At 36.6% G+C, this 24,029-nt stretch overlaps 1 protein-coding gene across 3 annotated transcripts in view; it reads left to right on the plus strand.

Moving 5' to 3' along the window:
• The window catches only part of ZFYVE28 (zinc finger, FYVE domain containing 28), a 154,576-nt gene that overhangs the window by 109,895 nt on the left and 20,652 nt on the right, over positions 1–24,029 (plus strand). For 2 of the 3 annotated variants that reach the window (XM_014966671.1, XM_014966672.1), the window contains exon 8: positions 1,521–2,882. In XM_014966671.1, the coding sequence (XP_014822157.1) occupies positions 1,521–2,882 (1,362 nt within the window). Of the gene's footprint in view, positions 1–1,520; positions 2,883–12,387; positions 12,493–24,029 lie in introns of all 3 variants that reach the window. The other variant, XM_014966670.1, reaches the window with a different exon arrangement.

The following is a 24,029-nucleotide window of genomic DNA, read 5'->3' on the forward strand; positions in this document are numbered from 1 at the left end:
TTCTCTATTAGAGAATGTGGAAACAAGTAGAAAGGGAAGAATATGATGGTGCAATTGTTCTTATAAGGTACTACTTTCATAGGTTTAGAATTTTTTTCATGGTCATATAGTTCTATTTAAAAAGAAGTCATGCTTTTAAATAAAAGATGCTAATTGTATGGAATGTACAGAACCATAAAAATGTACATTCTATATTTATTCTGACATAAGCATGCTTATCTAAACTGTTATCTTTTTTTAATTTGTAGGGTAGCAGATAAACAAGTCAGATTCTGGTGATGTATTTTTGGGCAATGTGATCTTTTAGTAATAGTACTTGGAAAAATATTTGGTCTTTGAGTTAAGAAGTTAAAGTGCAAGTGGTTCACTGGAAATCAAGATGTGAGATGTGTTGAATATTTCTTTAGGGTTTTTATTGGTCGTCTTGTTTAGACTGAAGTTACTCCTTTAAGGGAATTCTTTTACTATGTGCATATTATAATTATAGCTTTACATCACCTGCTAGCCAATGATTTCTAAACACATGAGAAATAATGGATTCCTAGCCTCTGTTTAAGCAGAAGGTCTTGCTTTCCCCATCCATTCATTTATGCTAAAATAGATTTGCCGGTCTTTGAAAATCTTGACAGCAGTTCCTGACAGAGGATGTTTTTATATGTGGTTTCTAATTAAGAAGCATATTTTAAATCAAATTCAGACCTAAAATTACATGCTGCTGTGTCTATGGGTTTACTTTAAAGTTATAAAGCACTTAAACATTACAGTCTGAAATGACACTTTGTTTTTAGGTGATTGGGGACCTAAACTACAACACTGAGCACACTTAGTAACATTCAGGATGCTGCCTGTATCTAGAAAACATAGTTTAGTAAATACCTAAATGTTTGCCTTTAGGCCTACCTGATTCTTAATGTCATGCAGCAGCTTAGCTCCCTAATGACCGAGTTAGGTGTTTGAGGCAGGAGAGAGCCAGCTTCCAATCCGTGTTTCAGCGAACAACCTTCCAAGACATCAGCGTTGCATAAGCGATATTACTATTTTTAATGGATTCTCTTTATCTGACAATATAATGATGTGAAAATTCTGCAGTACTCTTTTGCAGAATAATTTTCAGCATCTAGTATGAAGGATGACAAATTGCTAACAAAGTCAAATTTGTGAATTGAAAAAATAAAATGACAAAATATATCTAATTGTGGGTAACGCCTTGACTATATATAGAGGGGGAGAGGGAAACATACATTTTTGAATGTGTTTTGATTTATTTTAGGGCTTCATTCCAAGGATGTAAATAGTGTGGTGCCCTGTATTTGCATGAGTAATCCCAAATTCAGGCATCAGCAATCACATGTGTTCTGAATATGAATGTCAAATGCACCTTGAGTTACAGAGCTGAAAGTACTCCGTGCCCCCAAGTTTTGTATTTCTGTACTAACAGTAAAAGCTTTTTTAAAAATCTGAACGTCTGTGCCTCCTATGACTGTAAATGCAAAGTGATGTGTGTATTTCTTTGTTTTCAGGGATCTACTTCAGACATTAACTGAGGATGAACTGCACACACTGGAACGTAACCTCTGCATCTCTCAAGATGTGGATTTTCCTGTCAGAGCGGATCCTGAAGTACCCTCTGTCATTGCACCGGGCATAACTGCGACTTTGCCTGCTAAGGAGCTCTCAGCAAAAGCTGAAAACACAGAGGCTGAGCTGGCTTGTTCTATGCAGTATGATGAACAGGAGCTGGAACAGCTGAATAGGATGGTACACAGAGTTGGAGATGAAATGTCTTCTCTGCTTTCCCCTCCAAGCATCTGTCAGTCTCCAGCTCACAGACCTAGCCTAAGAAATAGTTCTAGCACAGAAGCTTCACCAACAAGACACCATCTTGACAATTTAACTGACGATGAGGACAGAGTGTTTTTTATGGATGACTTAGATGGAGCAGGAGAAGCTCTTGCTGGCTTGGATTCAGTAAGTGATACTTTTGCTTGGGTGAATAACCCTTGCCATGATTCAAAACAGAACCTGCAATATAGAGATGCTCTGCTGTACGAGAACGGCCATCAGACGGAGGAAACTTTGCTTTTAAAAGATGCTGACAGTGACTTGAGCAATAATAACAATATTGAAGACAGCAAGCAGATGTCTGGCATCTCAGTTCAGAATTCATGTAGCTGTCTAGAAGGTCCGGACTCACAGTTATACCTCAATGGCTGGGATGCCTATGCTGATGATGCAGAAATGGCAGAAGTGATAGCTCACAGGACAGGGGGAATGAAAATATCTGCTACTGTGATATTCAATCCTAAATCTCCCTCTAGCTCAGAATCCCCAGTAACCACTCCAGAAGCAGCTATTAGTTGTGTTCCTGGATCTGCTAATCCATTAGCAAATGAGGAGGAGGATGAATCCCATAAACTCAGTATAGCTGCCACAAACTGTCTAATTAATTCCTGTGTGTGTTGTGGCAGCTGTGAAGACAGCAGGGAGGACAGTGTTGAGGGTTTAAAGACTAAACATTCTGCAGGAGGTGTTGTAAATGCTTCATACACATTAGCAAAGTCTAAGGAAGTGGACCATGTAGATAACTCGGACAATTCAGTCCCTGCACAGGAAACGTTAATACCTGAAACTTCTGCTTTGTTAGCAGAAAGAGACTTTGGCAGAGAAGAGCAAAGACTGCCGATCTCCTCTAAGTGCCTGGCACATTCCTCAGGTTCACAGGTAGGGGCAGAAAACGACTCAGAGGGAGAAGCAGAAAGCATCTCAAATCAGCAGAAGAAGTGGGAGAAGAGAAAACTGTGTGAGAAAAAAATGGATAACAATGAAGATACCAGTAGTGAAAGGACAGCAAAGGAAGATGTGAAGTCAAGATCTAGTTCAAGGTAAGAGCAACTTGATGTTTTGTTATAACTTGCATGTAATTAAATTCCTATATTTACTTCCATTGTACTTTAGGGACTGGTGTAAAAGTAATATTGATTTTAAAGAAAATAGTGTGTTGAAGGTAAGAAATTTTTCAATATGTGCTTTTTAATGCTTTTTTTTAGTAGCTTTTTATTGAACTTCATCAGCTTCTTTGAAAACATTTGGAGAAGACCTGGATTTTAATCGTATAATGTCTCTACATCATTGAAATAAGTGCACTGATCTTACCAGTTTAATGTAACAAAGAGTGTATTGCTGCTGAACATTACGTGGGTCATTGCTTCTCTTGTACTCCGCTGTTTTACAGGAAAAGTGTCTGGCAGATATGAAAATGTTAACTTCTGCATTATTGCACAGGATTAAATTGGGATGTAAACACATCTTACCTTAGCTTCATTTGAGAGAATAAGGTTCATCTGATCATGTTGCTTGTGGGCACGAGTGTGTCTGTGCTGAAGGAGCCTAATGGAGTGCAGAAGCAGCTTTTAAACCTATTGGACCGTTTCAGCCGAAGCTGATAGAAGAATAGAGGTCATGGATTAAGGTTCTACGTATTTAATGACAATAAGGAACTAGATAACAGGGAGACACCATAATAATAGTTGTGTTAAAGAAAATGCTGTGCTTCAGCTTAACTTTGATTAGACATTAGGGGTCCTATTCACATCGTTAGGAATCCAGGCCTAATGTTCTTTTACTGTTTCGAGGAGAACCTGCTTTGTAGTGAATAATGTCCTCAGTTTCCCTGAAGTATAAATATCATAAAGCAGAGGGAAGAAATTAAATAGAAGTTACTGTTGTTTTCTGTATTTGTGACAGCTTTCTCCTTTGTGCCTTACTGTGTCAGTTCCACGGAGTTCATGTGTGATGCAGGATCTTGTTGTTAAATGTGTATAGACTTCAGGATAACACAGCGGGGGTAGCTTGAACCATGAAATATTTCCACAATATAAAGGCTACAGAAATAAACATTAGTTTAATAACATACCAATTGAATTATGAAATATTTTACTGGTAATGCAAAAAGAATCAAGATTTCTTTGCTCTGGAGTTAATTCCTCTTCCAGGTAAAAACACAGCTTAGTGTGCACAAAACTCGACTTTTGAGAAGATAATTTTGTCTCCCTCGTTATACTGATTATTTGCAATCTTAAACTTGCAACTATGATCATATGCAAGGCCCTACAACAGGGTTTCTGAATGGACTTCATTTTAAGAAGTCACTCACAAATCTCTGACATTTCATGCTTTTGCAATGCTTCAAGTGGAATATTGCTTAAAAGTAATTATATTTAGTGTCTTGATAAATCATAAATCATTTACAGTATTCAGACAATTTGTCTACTAATTTTTGTCTTGACTAGGGTTTTAAGTGAAATTTGTGAGAAGAAGTCTGCGAAATACAACAAAATTGTGTGTAAGCTTCTTTTTCAGCCTCACGTGGTTTGTGGATGTAATAACCCCTTTTCCACGTACTTGTCCAGCCTCTGTTAATATTGTGTAAAAACTTTGTATGACAATTGTCATTTTACAGAGAGTTCTGTAGGTCCATGTTCCTCTGTGTCCTTTTGTTTGCTGCGGATCTGGCTCTTGGGAGCTTCTTTGAACGGCTCCTAGTTCCTGCCTGGCCTCTTGGTGCCGGTTGTGATTTTGTAGACCTCAGTCACAATTCGCCTATGTGGTGCTTACTTTTCCAGGTTAGAAGAGTCACAGCCTACTTTATCAGAAGTTGTCCATAACTTTGATCATTCCTTTTGTCTTTCTTTAAACCTTTTTCAATTATACTGTTTCCTCTTAGCAATAGGTGAATCAGAACTACAGTTACTTGAGATGGATTTGCTCAATGGCATAATTATTTTCTCTTGTTTTTCCAATGGCTCCTGATATTTGCCAAGTGGTGAGCTGATGTTTTTTGAAGTTATTTAACGAAGCCCTAAGATCCTGCTCATGAGCTCAGAGGCTCTCATTCTATATATGATGCTAGAATTGTTCTCCCTGCATTTACCAGTTGAATCTCATCTTGCCATTTTACTACCTGTTATTCAGACTTTAAGATGCCGTGCAGTTCTTCAGTCTGCTTTTGTTACTATTACACTAAATAATTTTGCACCAGTAGTGACCTTTCAGATCCTATTGCTCTCTCCATTTTTGCAGGTCATATGTGAAAAAAACCCCAGGGTCCTAAAGGTCTTCAGCTGTGACACGCTGCTCTTCTGAGATGTCGTTTAACAGCTCCTCCCTATTTATGGTTAAGAATTATTTATCCAATTTGGGTCCCTTCTTCTTAAGCTGTAACTCCTTAGTTTTCCTAAAAGCCTTTAGTGAGGCATTTGGAACCTATTTGGAACTCAGAGGCTGCCAGCCAGATCACCATTCTTCACAAATGTTCACACTTGTTCACAAAGCTCCCAAGAGGTTCCTTCTGCAGAAGCCATGTTAGTTCTTCCCAGGCAGACCTTCATATTATTGTCTACCTGTTATAACTTTTGATATATTCTGTTAAGTTGCATAGTATAAATATCAGGCTCAAAGAACTAGAGATGTTTGAATCCCCTTGGAGTTCTTTTTATTTTTAGAGATTGACACCTTTAAACTTCAGGCATCAAGGAAGTTTTAAATGAGAGGTTAATAATTCATTTGATTCATTCTTGAGTTCTCCTAAAAATCTTGGGTTAATATTTCTGAATATTTTGTTAACAGGTTAGTGGACTTTGTTTTCACTATAGCCTGTTCCACAGTTACTTTGTTGATTACATCTAATTGTTTCTATTCATTATTGAGACTGCAGTGCATCTGTTAATAATTGGCAAATATTTCATCTTTGCAGAAGTGGAGAAATAGGGATGGAGCTATTTTGCTACTAGATTTTTGTTCCTTTATTTGGAAATGTTCTGATATTAACTTCAGTATATTGTATGAGAGATGGAGTTGCTGAGGATCTGCTGAAGACTAGATTAAAAAATTGTATGAGTGCAGATCCTTGGTTTTCTAATACATATGTATCTATATATATATTTTGTTTTTGCCTCTGAATCAGTAGTCATGTTACCGGTGAAAGAGAGAATTCAGTTACAAAACAGAACTTTGTGGACCTTTTCTTACTCATGCTGAGTGGTGACTAATCACTGCTTTTCAATGGTATTTTTAAATTGGAAGATCACATTAGGCTTCTGTGACTGCTCCCTATTACATGCTTGTGAATGCCAACTTAACCATAGGGGAAATGTTGGAGGCTGTAGATTATTTTCAGAATGATGGACCCATTAGCTAGAACAATAAGCAATCTAATATACGTTGAATAGCTGGAGGATATGCTCATTCATCAAATTGATAAATGTATTTACTTTCTAGTTACTGTAAGTCACCAACTAGGAGAAGAACATTTTCTTTTCCCTTGTCCCTTGTCAAGCAGCTGTCAAATGTGTATGTGATGACACAAACTGTTTCTTTTATTAAATCAGTTCTTATGCTATGCAGTATGACATAATTTATAGGTATAATTTCAATGATCCAGTCAGGTTTACTGTAATTAATCCTTTAAGTCTGAAAGGCCTGATGTTTCAGGCTTCTCTATCTAGCCTCAATATTCAGTGGAGTTTAAAATACAAATTAAGTGCTCTTCTACTTTCTTTATTGCTTCTACTGTCTTTATTGCTTTAGTTTATAAATCATAGCTGATACTGTATCTTTCTCCATTGTTTGCTTGCAAGTATCTCAAAGATATAAAATACAAAGGTCAACAAGAGTCTTGGATAGCAGCATTGATGAGATGCAAGTACAAGAAAAGCACTAACAAAGATGTAGTCAGTGTCTGATCTGATGGGACCATGTGATAAGAAAAGGCTGTCATGTAGCAAAATAAACTGCTAAAGGGGGGGAAATAATGTAAGAATACTACAGAAGATGATAAAACTATGACAAAGCAGCATTTGGTGTTTTGGGGTAAAACAGGACACAAGTAAACACCAAACCCAAGCTGTTCTAAGATGTGTATCTAGTATTCCTCTTTTTCAACTGGAAGCAAGCCATGCAGATCTTTGACATGCCCATTCTGACATCATATTCTGCCTGCTTTTTCCAAAGGGAAAGAAAATTATGAAGAGTGAAGTTCATGTCTATTTTGGTGTTTTAGAAATACTTGGTTCTCTGTTCTTTCCAGAGTTTAAGAGTGTTTGTAAAACTGCCAGTTCTTCTATGTGTTTTATGAAGTTTGGCAGCTTGTTTCATATTGTCACGCAATGCTAGTGTTTTCATGTTTTAGTCTTGAATACCTGGTTCTGTTGTGTGTGTGTTTATTTACATACTGACCTTGCAACAGTACTGATAAAAAAAAAAATTATTCTTAAGCATAGCTTCTCTCTTTTTTCCTGCAGGTCTGTTGTGTTTATCTTAAATTACACAATTTTTTTTTTCCATTTTCCTTCATCTTAGTTTATTTGGTGAGTGTAGTCTTGGTGAAGCCTCTTAGAGTGCACCTGAGAATTGGCAAAAGGAGCTGAAATTAGTTGTGAGGAGCATTTACCTTCATGCTTTCTGCAAGCTCTAGCTGTGGCCATCAGCTGTTAGATGCTGGCGCTGTTCACATTTATTTGTGGGGGCTTAAAAAATAGAATATTTTGCCATATGCTTTTGCCATGTAAGGAGGAGGAATGAGGCATCCTTGGAAAAGCATGTTTTGCTGTTCGCTGATCTGTATTGCAATTCTAGGATAAGATGAATAATTTATTCTTTTCCAGGTTGGTATTCAAGTTGTCCCATTTCTTATTGTTGCAATTATGTAGTCAAAAACTGTATATATTGTAATACATTTATATACTACAGTAGTCTATATTGTAATATATTGAAAATTTTAGTTCCTCAGCATATTAGAATGACTTTGTAAAAGGATGAACACCTGTTTTATGCAGTTGGTTTCTATTTTTGACTTTTCTGCTTGAATTTTATTTTATTCACTCCTTAGCAACATGGGACCTGTGTTCAAATTTTCAATACAGCAACTTAAAGATAAGTCATTCCACCTTGACAGATGAAAGCTTTATAAAAGAAGCATTTGTATATTTGGGATGGCTAGCATCTACTCTAAAAGAAAAAAAAAAAAAACACCAAGAAAAACACAGAAACAAACCTGCACAAATTGCCTTTGTAGCTTGTCTTTTAGTTTGTAGCACTTGATTCTATAAGTGCTCCTTTATGAAGACTGATTGATAGTGCAATGCAAATTAACTTGATTAAATGTCTTCAATTCATGGTTTCCCTATAATACTCCCGTCACAATAAGACTTAAAGAAATTGTGGTTCCCATTTCCATAAAAATCAATGGACAGCTGTGTGTGTTCACATAAACAAATACATGTCTGCTTAGTGTGTTGTATTGATTAATCTTTTAGCTAGCTATTCAGGAATAAGAAACCTTCTCATCATCAGGAAGGAAATAGTAGTTGATTGGGAAAAAAATATCAGCCTTTCAACTGCAAAACTTCCCTTAAGCAATCCTTTATCTGGCTGTTGATTGAAATTCCTCTGTTACCCTTCTGATATTCTTTGTGCAGTCAGCCAAATTCAGATTCAGTTTAAATGAGGTTGGTTTTTTTCAATCCTTACACCATTTTTCTTTTTTTTTAATTATTTTTCACAAATTAAAAGTGGCAGTGTGTGTTTGTTGAACCCTGATTTTGTGTGCTATCCGATAACTTGCCTTCAGATATGAAGCCTTAGTGTGCCAATAAAAGGTTTCAGAGTTTTGTACCAGCTTCCCTTTACTAGGTCCACATATCAAATGCAGCCCCAGTGAACTGTTAACTCTCAACATACAGGTTCATGAAATAAGTTTTAAAAGTCACTTATTTGAGTGGATTTGGTATAGGTGGGCTGACACGTGAGGCTTTCGAGTTAGCTCTCATGTAGAGTGAAATGGCGCAGATCATCTCTTCTCTGTCTAATTAACTAATGTAACACAGAATGTAATTCTAACTCAAGTAATAACATTCATGAAGAAACCACCCCCTGAAACAACCAGAGGTTTAATTAAATGTAAGAGGCTGGAAACACATTCCAGGAGAAAAAAGCACACAAACGAGAATAAAGGTGGCTTTCAGCTTATATTTTTACTGAAAATAGTTACCAAAAAATGGTGAAAACCCATAAATAAAAGATTTATTAGTTCAGTCTGACAGTATTCCATGAAAAGAGGCAGCCACATCAGCCCATGTCACTTTGCTCTGTTCCCTCAATCTTTATTCTATATTTTTATCAGAAGTACTGAAGAATTCTGTTTTGAGTGTGGATGCTGGTTTTATCCCATGTTAGAATATAATTTTTAAGTAGCACTGTAGGTGTTCAAGACCTCCCAAATGAAACAAACTTTTGCCACCTTGCACAGTTTAAACAGTCCTGTGAATCCCAATCCAACATAGAATTAATTTCAAATGAGCACAAGATGTGGTGAAGTTGATGTCACGTGTGGAAAGAAAGGGTTAACTGCTATTAGCTATAGAATGTGTCTGTATGCACATACCTTCTCTTTTTAAAATTGTGCTAATGAACACATGCACTGAGCTACCATCAGCTGATAACAGGAATCATGAATTGGGAAAAGCAGGTCAATTCACCTCAGGATCTACCAGCATCTTAGAAAAGCTGAGTGAATCTTCAGGCAGACAAAGTGGTATCCTGAATCTGTGTGTACTGAGAAACAATACAGTTCTACAAAGTGGTATCCTGAATCTGTGTGTACTGAGAAACAATACAGTGAGGGTGTCAGGAGTGTCTTTTTTGTTGTTGTTTTTTAGAAGAAAAAAAACAAATTTAGTATAACACTGAGAAGGTATAAAACAGAGTTATTGTTATTGGATTGCCATTTCTTGGTACTAAATAAGCAAAGAATTTCTTATCTGAAGAGTTACAGCCTGAATATGAACCAGAAATAAACATTATAAATAATAAATATTATTTCTGGTACAAAAATTCAATCTGTATTGGTACACAGAAGTGAGAGAAATGTTTACACATCGTAATGGTCTATACTGCACATCCTTTACTACAAAAGACTAACCTCTGTGAGCATGGGTTTGTGTCAAGTGTGTCCAAGCAGTTTATGTTGCCAAATGATGACTGACCAGATGGATATCTAATCCTGAAATCAGCAGATGGCTCAGCATGGCCAGGTTTGTGCACAAAGATGGAGTAGTGGAAAACGAAGGCATTTATGAAGCAGTTTGGCAAATGTGTTTAAGACAAGGCTTAAAAAAATGTGAGGTAGTGGAATAGATGAGGAAAAGTTAGGCTGATGGGGGCTGGTTAGAGGTGAGAGAGGACTCATATGATGGGCAAAAAAGTATGGAGAAAGAGGTATGAGATGAGGCTTGTCAACTCATCAGAGAAACGTCCATGTCCACTCCACAAAGTTAGATCAGGATAGAAAGTGGTTTTACAACTTGGGACAATGTTGAAATTAAATATTATCTACTCTTAAGAGAGATATTTTGATTGGATTTCAAATATATTGGGCAGAGCTTCACAGAAAGCCCTGAAGGACAGCAAACCTGTCATTTTTCAAAAAAAGTGTTGCTACCCAAATCAGCTGGCAGGTTTGTTACACTGCAAAAATCTGGAAGTGGCAGGGAGGTGAGAGAGGATAAAAGAAGGTGCTGAGTTTGCTAGTTCTTGTTTCCTGGTTCTGCTCTTCAAAGATTACTTTATTCTGAACAATACGTTTCATCTTTGCAAGACAGCTTCTCCTGCTCAATCATGCTGTGAAATCACATGCTAATGGTTTTTTAATATCATTTAGCTGCCATAAAACAGATAGTAAAAGTACATTTTAGTAGCATGACCATGTTGTAAGATTGGATGGGTAAAGGTGATGAGCTATAAAAGAGAAAGCCTTTGTTTAAATGCATATATCTCTTCATAATGAGCAGAATTAGCAAGGGAAATTATATAAAATGAATGAAAGTTAAATAGATTTTTGTTCAAGTCTGATAAAATTATTTTCCAGTTGCGACGGCTCGCCTTTCAACTAAAGCATAGTACATTTGGGATTTATTTTCAAATTGGCAATCAGAAATGAGGAACATGAAGGGGTACATTTTCCAAGTGATTAGTGGGAGGTATGCAAACAAATCCTATTATTTCTGAGTGGGATTAGAGCACATACTTTCTGTGCACTGCTTTGAAGAATTCCCCTCAAGCATTCTTCCAGACTTCTATCTGCAAAAATAGCTACAATAGTAAATTTGGTAAAAGAGAAGAATTTGGAATGTAGCTGGTTAGAATACCTACCCCACGTACGCCTACAAATCAAAAAAGCATTAAAAAAATATCTGCTAGTAATTGTGGAAAGTAAGGTAAAATAATCCTGACCTATATAATTATATGCATTTTAACTGAAGACATTTCTTAGGTTTCTCTCTGTGTTGTCCAAAGACTTCTGTTGACTGAACATTTGATTTCAGTAGGCTCGAATGATTCTTCTGCACTGCCTAGAGCCAATACAGCTTTGATACCTCTGTTCAAGATCACATATTTTCTTAGCTAGCATAATTTAATTTTATTTTCAACTTGTGGAATTTCCAGTGGCTGAGCAGTAAACTGTTACTGAAAAAAAAAAAAAAAAGGTCTTTCGAATGTAGTTCTGTAATGCTTATGAAATGGTATTTATAATTTTCTAATCCTATTTCATGTTCATGATATGATTTAAGATCTAAAATGTGTCATTCAAAGGCTTTTCGTTAGCTCAGGGATGCCAGGGACAACTTGTACACCATTCATTTAAATTATTCATACCCTTTTACTTAATAGATAGTGGATTTTCTCTAATGAAGTGTCAGTGGTTTGTCATGAGGCTGCTCCTTCCTGCTCATCTGTTGGCTTAAAGCACAAAATTTATATACATATATGTTAGTTTTAAGGAACTGAGTGAATTTAGGGGTGGGAGTAGGTACATTATATTCATTGCCTTCACTGAAGAGCCAGCTTTCTGCTTTCTCACAGACTTTTTCCTTTCCTTTGGAAGAAACTTAGCTCAGACTTGTCACGATATTTAAGCAGTTCCTGAAGCTTATTGTTTAGGAAGTTTCGGCCTGAAACAGTGACTTGGTGAACTTTCAGTTTTGTTATGTCTTCGTTATACCATTAAAGCACACTTGGCAGTGTGAGCATGCTATTCTCTCTATACCCTATGAAAATGTAACATCCTCAGTTCTTTCCTGAATGTTTTAACTGTATGACATGAATTAAATTGAAGATTTTTATAAAATGTGTGCCCTCTGATTTTTGCCAAATTGTCTGTCCTTTTGGGAAGAAAACAGCGTAGGTTTGTATAAGTTTCTCAAGAGCAAAAATACAACTGCCAATTTACTCTTATTTCTGTATAACCCGTGACAAGCCATGAGTTATCGCAGTGCTCTGTTTTTTACCTTTGTTGGCTTCAGCAGTTCATTTTGTTTCCGTATGTTTTTTCAGTTCTCAAGATGGCTTACGTGATTCCCCCCTCAGCTCCATCTCCAGCAGTGACTATGAGAGTGTTTCTGTCACTACATGTAGTCTCTCCAGCATATACGCTCTGAGGTAATAACATCACTTCGCAGTCAGATTTGACGAGTGGTATTGGGTTATGCGTGGTTAAAAATTTTCATTGAATTAACAATCAAGTGACAGCAACACTTGTGAGTATTCTTCCTTTTGAACAGCAGGTGCTTTTTTTTCTCTAGCTGTTTTCTTCAGTGCTGTGGCAATTGAGAGGCAACTATATACGGAAAAGTTTTAATGCATACAGCAATTATTTACCTATGTGTGTGATCTCACTTTTATTTGTCCAGACTTCAGGTTTTAGCTTGACAACTACCAAATTTTGTTCTAACTAGGTCTTGGCTTTCTAGAAAACATATGTTTTCCACTTTGTTTCACTTACTGACATACGGTAGTGAAATGATGGGAGTGTTCCAGTTAACAGTAATTTAACTTCCCCAGTTGTGTTGGCCAGAATTGGCAAAAATATTATAGTCTCCTCCACTGAAACTGCATGAGAGCTTTAACTTGTATTAGTTATGTTCAGAGCACTTAATGAGAATAATAGAGGAATCAATTTGGGGGCAGAACAATGTTACTAAAGCAGAAATGTGAGTTCCCTGCTTTTTTTAGGGTACGCGTAGCATTCATGTCTGTGATGTATTGCACACATTCTATGCAATAACATTGTTACTCAGGTGCAACCAGATTGAAATACCACTTTTTCCATGAAAATAGATCTCCTATTGCCTCTTATCCTCCCTTTTTGATCTGTTTACCTCTGTCCAGCACTTCATTTGGACTTCAGAAATTCCCAATTTTGTCCATGTTTGGGGATAGCAAGAAGGAGGTGAAAAGGTCTTTTCTAGCAGCGATAGAGGAAATATTACATATAATAATATGTGTTTTCTTAAGATGTGCACATCTTCAGGCTCATTCTTTTTCAGTGTTCCATATTTTTAAAATAAGGACAGAAAGATGTGACTAATTTTCATGGTTTTAATTTAGAAATACATTTCTTTTTAACTGTTCTTCAAACAAAACCCGATTTACCTGTGTGTAACAGTTGCTGCCTTCAAAGAGACCGTTTCACACAGGGCTGTCTGAACGGTCAATAGAAGTAATCTCAGTTATTCTTCAGGAGGTGCACTACCTTTCTGCAGTGCCTTACTGTGCAGCCTTTTGTGTTAGTATTGTAGTAGCCACTGTATTGATGCTTAGGTAAATTACTTCTGTCTTATCCTTGTTTTCAGATTTTTGTTTTCCTACAAGTTGGATTTATAAGGCAGTATTTATACATATGCATTTGTGCTTTTCTCCACTGAGCTACAGCACTGTATTATCCCTGGGTTCTATGCAAGAAATCTAAGTTGCCCATTTTTCTGCATTTGATTGATATTGCTAGGGATCTAGCTATTGTAGTTGATGGTCCAATAAAAAAATAGCTCACTTGACTATATTGATATGAATCTCCCCTTTTGAAGTAATGTAAAAAAAAGTTTGAAGTCCTTTTAACAGCTTACTTCAATAAAAAAAGGCAGGGAAAAAAAAAGCTCACAAGTCTGACTGCTTCAGAGTAATGTCCCTAGTTCAGTACAACTAATTGTATATTTTAGACTATGCTACAGTTCAGTACAACTAATTGGATATTTTGGAATATGCTATTTTTAAGGGACTGCCCTGTTCTTTTATCTTGTATTACCTAAACAGGCAGCATGTTCCTTGCAAAGGCCATCTCTACAAAGAGTTCTTATCTGAAATAGCTAAGTTCTTCCTGATGTCACGTGCATATCCAAAATACTTTGGTTTTTTCCTCTGAAATATGCTATTTTACTGTATTTAATTTCATGCAGATTTCAGCTAACAATTAGAAATTTAAATGTAACATTGGCAATTTTTTCTGAAAAATAAGTAGCAAAACAGAATTCTTGAAATGCATTTATTCGGCCTTTCAACTTTCCATGAATCATAAGTAATTTCTTTGTGCTGTTAGATAACCCATACTGAGGCTGAAAGTCCTGTTGTCAGATGGTGGTGTGTGTTAGAAATACCCAAGTGACTTAAACAATTCTACTCTGGTGGCAAACCCAGTTTAGCCAGAATAGCACAGGGTGTTGAATGAACTCCTAGTGTGTCAAATAGTATAGTCTGAATGGATTTGAAACAATGAAGTACTGCATATATGGAATTCTATATATGTATGCATTTATTGTTTTCCAAATGGAAAGCTACGGAGAAAAATTCCACTCCTTGGATCCCAGAGCACCGTTCAACCCGTGGGTCATTGTTTGCTGTTTTCGTTTTTACTGGAAGGAAAAAGCTGTTAGGACTGTAGGAACCATTTGGTTCCTGTTAAAGGAGGCTGCTTCAAATCAGCCTGTGATTTACTGCCTTAGATTTTTTCCATCATCAACTAGTGCTGTGTAATTTTTTGAGCTATATTCATCCCACCTAATTTTAGGCACCAAACTGATATACCTCAATTAGGAGTTTTGCTGCTGTAGGTTCTCTGTTTAGTCAAAGGAGAACAGTGGAAACCTCAGTTAAGCGTGTAATTTGTTGAAATGCATCTGGGCCAAAGATTTTCAGTCAAATCAGAACTATGATTGCATACTTTGATTACTGACTGTGCTCACACAGTAATTTGGAAAACATTTTAAAACCTTGCTGAAGGTTTCTAGTGCTCAAATTGGAGAGGGGAAAAAAGCTACCGAGAGCTTCTTAAATGGTTTTGCTAAGGAAAGGTTGATGATTTCACTGGTACCTGATCTCAGGCGGTTTCTTCTAGTCTCAGAGATCTGATGGTCAAGAAGTTAAATGTTCAGCCCTGTTCAGAAGATGATTGTTCATTAAGCAATATCTTGACTTGAAATTGATCAGTAGTCAACTTTCTCAGCAAAGAACAAATGTAGGTCAGAAGGTTTCAGAGAAACTGTGGTTTTGTGACATGGTTTAGTGATGTGTGGTTTTGTTGTTGTCAGCGTTAGGTTGATGGTTGGACTAGATGATCTTAAAGGTCCCTTCCAACCTAGACTATTCTATGATTCTATGGAGGCTCACAAGAGTATGGGAATTTCGTTATATCAGTGTGACTGTGGGATAATACCTCTGACTTGAGTGAAAATGAGATGTGTATAACTACAGAAGGGAAATGGCAATTGGTCCATTGTTTATATTGGCTCCAGGAAACAATCCATCTAGTTTTTTAATTTTAATGGCTTCTTTTTCATAAATGTAATTTTTAGAACAACTTCTAGTATAACTATAGCTTACTGAATTGTAACTAGGCAGCTAATAAAATACACTGCTGGAATCTTATCCATTTCAGTGTTGGAAGTGGTAAAGCCAGTAGCTTTCAGCTTTCAACATGCATTAAAATTACTGGGCAAGATTCTGAGGGCCGTTAATTTATTGAATGGAAACTTAAGTGAAGGCCCTCCCTTGCACTCTTACACCAAAAACTCCAATGAAGCTTGAAAACAGCTAATTGCAACTACTTGTTTCTTCTGTTGTCTCACTTCTATTTTTCTCATCATTCCCAAACACTTTTCTTGCTGTTTTTTAGCTCCAATCTTTCAAAGAACTGAAGTTCATTCTTGGCTTTAACCATCTCAAGTCATCACATATCTGTTAGGGGGGAACTCACCCCAGTGTTCCATACACTGAGTCTTCTCTTTATTCTCCAGGGAGAAAATCAGTCTCTCCTTATAGGACAGGTTCTCTATCATCTTCATGGCCTTCGTTTGGATCTTTTCCAGTTTCTGTCTTGAATTGTGGAGACTAGAACTGGGCACAGCAGTCCAGGTGTGGCCTGTCACACTCATGGTAGAGTTGGAGGATCACCTCTCTTATCTCCACTGGTAATGTCCCTGTGGATGCAACCCAGGATCCAGTTTGCCTTCACTGCTGCAGTGGTCCACTGCTGACTCCTGTGCAGCTTGTCCACTATTGCTGCCCACTCACACAGACCCCAGCCTGCACTGGGCCCTTGGGGTATGTCATCCCAGATGCAGGGCCTTGCACTTGTCTCTGGTAAACTCCACACTGTTCTTGCTGGCTCACTCCTCCAGCCTGCCCAGGTATGTCTGTAAGATGGCTTTCCCTTCTCACGTGTCCACCTTACCACCTAGTTTGGTGTCATCAGTGCTCTTAGACCCATCATCGAGATCATTTAGGAAGATGTTGAACAGTGTCAGGGCCAGTACTGATTCCAAGGGGTTCCCATTTGTGACAGGCTGCCAGCCTGATTAAAAACCTCTGATTATCACTGTCTGAGTGTGACCTGTGAGTCTATTTCTTGCTTGTTCTGCAGACCAAGCCAAATTCTTGCAGGTGGACAGTTTCTTACAAAACCAGGTTTTATACTGTGTTTTTTCATCAGCAGAATTCAGTGCCTTGAAGAGGATGCAAGAAGGAAAAATAACTTGGTCATTCAGCAGGACTGTGAATTTTACTAGAAGTGAGTTCTTTCCTCTCGTGGTCCAGATCATAGCATTCATCTGTGCTATCAAAGCTACTGGACAGATTACATGCCCACAAGTTTTAATAAAGAGATCACAGCTACTCTTGGAGATAATATTGTGGAGGACAACAAATATGTTAACAATGTATTTTAACTGATGTGTCGCAGTCTACGTGATCAGCTCTGTCTCCACATCTCCTCTCTTGCAGTTTTACCATTGTTAACCAGGTTGAGTTCTGTTTATTTAAGCTAGGAAAAATGACAGATTAATTGTGCATTAATGTTTGTTACTGTCATTTTTGTTTTGATTAATGCATTACTGTAGATTTTTATTTTCCTTTTTTTTTTCCTGTAGAGCTCTTTATAGAAAGACTGCTTATAACCAGAGAAGGGCTGGTGGTAAGGGCTTTGCACTTACTATACTGGAATTACGAAAGTAAAGAGTTCAGTGAGAAGAGTTGTGGGGTTTATACCTTGAGCAAATCAGAATGACACCTGGAATAAATGCTATTCCTGCCTAATGATTTTGAACTGCAAACTGTGTATGTTTTAGGCACTGTGAGTGTGTGCTGTTTTGTATAGCTCTGTCACTCAAGCAGTGTGAGGGCAATTAATATGCATATTAATACAGTCATAAACAGGCTGCTGTGTACAGTCTTCTTGCTTTGCTGCTAAATCCCTTGCCGCAACAACCAGCTGAGCAGTACCAGCAAAACAAAAAAGTCAGCGTTGATGAGGTCTGTCAGCTTTTGCTTATGATTTTAGTCAGCGAGACATATGTGACTGAAGCAGATGTCTCTAGTTTTTCACTGCCAGGATTCTTCTTGATGTCTTTCATGCCTATCTTGTTCTTCACCCCGCAAGACATAAAAATCACATCTCCAAATGTTGCAGCGTTTTCTGAGCTATAGTGTTCCCTTTTAGGAAATTCCACAAGGTATTTTGGGGTATATTATATGCATATCATTATCTCAGTAATGAGTAACTGATGCAGATTTTATTTTCTCAAGGAATAACCTAGGCAGTTTGTGTGAACTACTTGTTAACGAGTGCTTGTTACAGTGGGAAGGTGAAAATTCGGTTGTTTGGAGTTTTTTTGGTCTTTCCCTATTAAAACGATAAACTTCATATTTTAGTGATGTTAAAATATACAATATAGCTGAATATAAATATAAAATATAAATATGTTCCTCTCTATGTAAATCAAGTTAAATAGGGCAATATTTTAAACTGACTAGCATCAGTAGGAGAAGCAAGAATTCCATTCTAGCAAAACTGGTAGATACCCCAAAATTACCCGCTTGGGGGCTGTATTCCATGTGGCATATCATCTGGCTGGAGACTACAAAAGTGATCATAAAGGGTTTGTATTCTTCTTTCATTTTTAGTAATTTTTCCACATTTATAATCATGTTCATTTTAACGATGTATAAAAATCTGTTGTTGAATGTCACTTAGTGTTCTCTGTGCTACTAATAGAACAAAAATTGCTAGCTTTCAGAAATTAGATTTTATTTTAAAGATTGTTTTTTCCCCAAAAAAAAGCCCTTAGAATAGCATGTTTGGGAGTTTTGAGATTATGCGTAATTAACTAAAATCACTATAGTAACGGCAGTTTTTGCAGAGGTTTTGATGATTGCTAAAACCAAGATATGTTGTAAAACCACAATTATGTTGGAGGAAAACAGAGAGGATTTCTCCATACTTTCAGTGGAATTGAGGGTAGAAAACGAAGAGAAAGCTTTCTTTTCTAATTAAAATCTTAAGGCTCCACCTAATACTTTAATTAGCTTTTCTCAGCTTTGACTCCCACGGCTGAATACAGAATTCCTGTGGGATTCTCCTAGACCCTAGGATGCTTTAATGCTTCAGCTGGTTGCTCTGTATTATTTTTTGAGGGAACTGATGGAAGTGATATGAAAACATTGTGCTAATAAGTTTCTGTATCCCTCAGAGTTCCTCTTGCTGGAAAACATTTTTCGGTGCTGCTTCTCCACCTCTTTCTGCCACACACAGGAGTTGCAACTCTCTTAAGAGCATATCTGCTGGAATTGAATGCTATATTAATTCACTTTTTACTATGCCATACAGAATAGTTGCTTGCATATTGCAGAGGACATTGCTGAAGAGCTATATGAAATTACTCTTTGCCTGTGGAATTATCTGTGTCCGGCATTGGGTATCCAGGTTCTGTCCATCTTGTGTCAAGTTCTGGATAAGGTGTAAAAGTTGGAACTGATGAGTTTCTAGCCCTGTATGAGATGCCAGAGCTGATATTGCATACCATTTCTTAAGTGCTGTACTATTTCTGTTTTGCAATTTAAACTTTTCCAGTTAAGGATTATTTTTGAAACTTAAATATTTCTGTGTTCTAATCTGATATTATTTGCGCAGTGTGAGAACTTTAAATGCATGTTTGATTACAAGAAACTGTTAGGAAAAAAAATCATTGTGGAATTGAGAAAACCTTAGTAGAACCTAAAGCAATATTCTATCTTCTTACATTTTTAGTTCTATTTTTTCTTGAATTTTACAATATCGTTATCTTGCAGGTTTCCTTGCTTCTTGCTTTAAAATTTTAAGAAAAATGGTAAATGTTGTGCCTTGCAAGTACCTGACATAAAATTTGATGATTAGAAAGGAGCCCTGTTTATTACTAATACTTTTTTTAAGCTATTTGTTCGTACGCAGTCTTATAGAAGTTTTATCTATAATGACATAAAAAGCAATTTGGGAGCGAGCGCTGTTGAAGTTGATAAATCCTTCACTGGCGATGTTGTTTATTTTAATTCCCATTTGAAATAAAGTGCCTTTGCAGTCTTCTGAAAACCCAGGCCAGAGCGGTAATGAGTTTGAATAAGCCAGTTGTCTAGGTAGTTTCTTATGGTGGATCTATTTAGCAAGACACTGCCTCAAAAGCTGTGTGGTTTGGTTTTTTTTGACAAGTCCAGCATGGTAAGTACAAGGAGAATGCTCTGCAGTTTGAGGGTTGAAGAGCTGAGGAAGGATTCAAGATTTTCTTCCAGTGGAGTGGCAGCTGCAGAAGCTGCCAGGGTGTGGAGCAGAAGTTGTGGCTGTTGATTTCAAATTCAGCAATCTTCGATGCTCAGGAATTTTTTCAGATTGAAGTTATCACTTAGGACATGTGGCTAATCCCATTAGCCAAATTCCTTATTTTAATCAGCTGACTTCAGATTGCCCACATCTCCTGGGGCAAAATGGAATGGGCTTCTGCAAATCTTGTAGTATATGAAAAATAATTCCCCTGCTGTGGAATTCAAAAGGTTGACAGCAGATGGGGCTTTTAGCACATATCCTACCAGGTATGGAGCTGGGTGTTGCTAGTACATGTGATAATACTCTTTTCTAGTCAAGGCCACTCCTGGTGGTGCCTAATTGGATTGTTTCTGAGGGGGATTTGCATGCAGTTGTATTATTTGGTTCTTAAATAATACAACTTTGAAGCCTTGGGAACACTTTATGGGTTGGAGGCATTTTTCTCTCTTTAGTCTTTTCTCTTAAAATAGAAAATACCTAAGGCATTGTATTTAAAAACCCTCTTGACTTAATAAAATATTAGGGTTAAAAAGTCAAGAAATAGAGTTCTGAATTAAAGCTTTTTTGTTAGTCTGCTTTAAGTGTAACTTCTGAGGTCATTCCTTAAAATATAGTCCTTAGCTAAATAAGTATATGCTATTATTCAAATAGTAAGACACGTTCTGCATTTGGTTTAAGTTATTGTAAAATTCAGTATAGCTATCCCCTTCACTTAAAATAACTGTGAGAAACCATTCATCTCACAATTTTCCTTCCAACCATCTCAAAACTAGTACATGTTAGAAACTAAAGGGTCTTAACTTGCTGTTTATTGTGTTTCTTGTGAGAGAACCCGATAAGAAATTCCAGAGGTACTACAGAAAGCAGAATGGGAAGTAGTTACTTCTTAATTATTTTTTTTTTACTGCCATATAATCATATTTCTCTTACCAAACCCCTGTCATTTTTCTTTTGTCATTCCTCATGTATGCAACCTTTGTCTTTCCCCAACTATTGTCTGAACTTTTAGATGGCCTTTGGAACATTTTTTGTTTGGGTTTTTTTTTTTTTTGAAATTGGAACTCAGTTAACTAAAGTCTTATGAAGTTTAAATGTACTCAGAGTTAACTAAAGTCTTATGAAGTTTAAATGTAAGAGTAATAGCTTGGGAAAGACAGGTTGATGGTGGGGTTTCCAGTTACAGCCTAGGCGAGTATCAGTGGGCCTAATATACCAGTTACTGATGTAGTTTTAGAAAACGTGCAGACAACATAGATTTGCCTGCAAAAGTTCAGCACTTGTTTTTTTGTTTACTTAAAGTATGAAAAAATTCAGATGGGAGAGAAAAAAAAACCACTTAAATGTTGTAGACTGGATAAAAAATGTGTATTACTGATATTGTACAGGGACGATAAGGTGGCTATAGTACTACATTCTGTATGAACAAAAATGAAAGCCAAGGAGCTCATAATAATATTTTTGAGAAATATTGCAAGAACTAGAATGTTCAAAACTTGACATCTGGAAATTCATGTACATGATATAGCTGTTCATGTACATATCTTTATCTTAGTTGCTCAAAACGTGGCATTTTGGATAATGGGCATGAGATTCATTAAGGCCAGGTAGTGCAAATGAATTGATGTCATTTAAGTCCAAGGAACTGCACTGATTTATACTTTGTGGGCAGTCTCTCATCGTTCTTTTAATTAACTCTAATTGATACTAAAGAATTGGATTACTGTCCCTTTGTAAAAACTTTCAGCTTGGTTTACAGTTGTAATGTCCTTTTTGTGTAAATAGGAATGAGTGAAATCATCGAAAACCTGTGAAATTGTTACATTTCTTTACTGTAGAAAGTATACTTGCTTCCATATAGCATGTATGAATTTTCCTAAAAAGCAATTTTGTCTCAAAACGCGTTGCTTTGGTTTTGCAAAGTGGGTAAGCTTTTGCACTAGAATAATACCATTTAATTGAGTTCACAGTAAGTGGATTCACAGGCTTTGTATTAACGCTACAGCAGGGAGGTGTTTTTTTGCTGCAAATGGTTGCATGCTGCTTCTGGCTATGCATGGTGAGCTTGCTGGACGTTTCCAGAGCAAGTGGATAGTTATCACTGGTGTCACAGGTATTTTTATGGCACAAATGATGTAAGGATAGTCAGTGAATGGCGTTAACACTTTTCTAGTAAATATTTGTATTGTTCATAGAAGTTTTAAAGTGTTTTGCATTTAAACTTCATTGGAATGAGTTACTACAACTTGAGCCCTCTCAGTTTAAAGGCACCACTAACAATCTTCTGAAATCTGCACCTGAAAACTAGTTGTAATCAAAGACCTTGCCTGAAATCAGAGACTTAGAGGGTGATCTTACTTTCCTATTAAATTTGGTGACATAATGCATCCTTTATAATGGAATAGGTATGTTGGGGTTGCTCCTTTATCAAATAGTGACCACTTTTGATCTAAGATTTCTAAAAACAGACAAATAATACAAAACCACTTTTTAAACATGTTTTTGATTATTATTTTGAAAACATAATTCATTTTATTTCTTTGTATTTATCATATTCAGTACAGTAAACTATTAAATTCTTTTTATCTGCCAGTGCTGTATATTTAATGCATACTTAAGAATGTAAATGTGACCACCTGTGAGTGGTCACAGATTTCTACTGCTACTTACTTGTTTTTGAACAGAAATGCAAAATATTTAAATTTGGGCCAACTTTGAACCAATTTACTTTGGTCATTCGGTTTTAGACCTTGTAGCTTTCACTGTTTTTGGATGAGTGTCAGTGCCCAACAAATTCAGCACAAGGCCTACGGTATCACAGATGGTTACCTAAAATGACTTGCCATGTTTGGAAGTCAGTCATAATCTTGTTCCACAGCTCTGATTTTCATTCTGTGTGGATACTACTGCTTAACCTGGTTCACAGTATCCTTTGGAACTTAAAAGCGATAAAGCAGATTGGTTCCACAGGTGAAAGATGATATTGTGAACAATTGCATTGTTGGGTTTTGTTTGATTGTACATATTTGACTAAATTTCAACATCAAGCTTTGACAACAGACAGCTGTTCTGGAGATACATCTTTAAAGTGCTGAAAGAGTCTTGCTACTCTTCTATCATGACAAATGGGAAGTAGTTTTAGAATTGCTAGCCAAGTTAGATAAAAAGTTAATTCATTGAATCTGCCAGAGGTTTCTAATGTATAAGCAGGTTTACTGTTTGGAGTCAACACTTAACATAATGTGTTATTTCCTGATATTTGCTCTCAGACATATTGACTTTGTAATGTTTTTATGATATGAAAAAGAAATACATGATAAGCATTGTTTATATGATAAACATTTCACAAGGGGAATTCCATGCTTGTTTTGGTCTTATCTCTTCTTAACCTAGTTCCTTGGGTAATGCAGGATTCCCTTCAACCAAGAAGTTGAAAAACTGAGGACTTGTATCTGTGGCTTTTTATATTCTGTAGCGATACTTGATTCTGCAGATATCAGCAGTGAAACATTCCGGTTCTGAGTGTAGTCTGACATTAATGAAATGCTTCTTACACATCTAGTATCAGCTGAGAATTTTGAGCAAAATTATGGATGTTAGATAAGCCAAGTAGGAATGATATTCCTTACAGAACTGAAAAAATAACTTGTTTGAAAGAATAATTTGGAGAAAAGGTAAGGTGAACTAGCTCTGTAGATAAAAACTCAGATTCATTTTCTTTAATATCAATTTAAAAAAATCAAGAGGAACTTCAATATTTGCATAGATGCAATCGGTGCTGTTTGGGATACCCTGTTAGAAGAAAAGCTGTCTCTTTTGCTGGTTGTCTAAAACAATTGCTGTGCTTCTGTTCTTACAGTATTTGACCGCTTCTACAATACTAATTTTCCAGCTTGATTTTTTTAACAGTAAGGTGTATTTTAAAGTGTAGAACAGATGGTCTACAGACATTCTTTGAGAGTCATTTTCAACTAAATCTGAGTTCATTCTGTCAGTAATTATTTCTTACTTGGTAGTGATTCTTAGGTCCAGTTCAGAAATGTTCACTATTCTCTTTGCTATAGAATCATAGCATGGTTAG

The sequence above is a fragment of the Calidris pugnax genome, unplaced genomic scaffold, assembly GCF_001431845.1.
Source record: "Calidris pugnax isolate Ruff unplaced genomic scaffold, ASM143184v1 scaffold14, whole genome shotgun sequence".
NCBI lineage: Eukaryota > Metazoa > Chordata > Aves > Charadriiformes > Scolopacidae > Calidris > Calidris pugnax.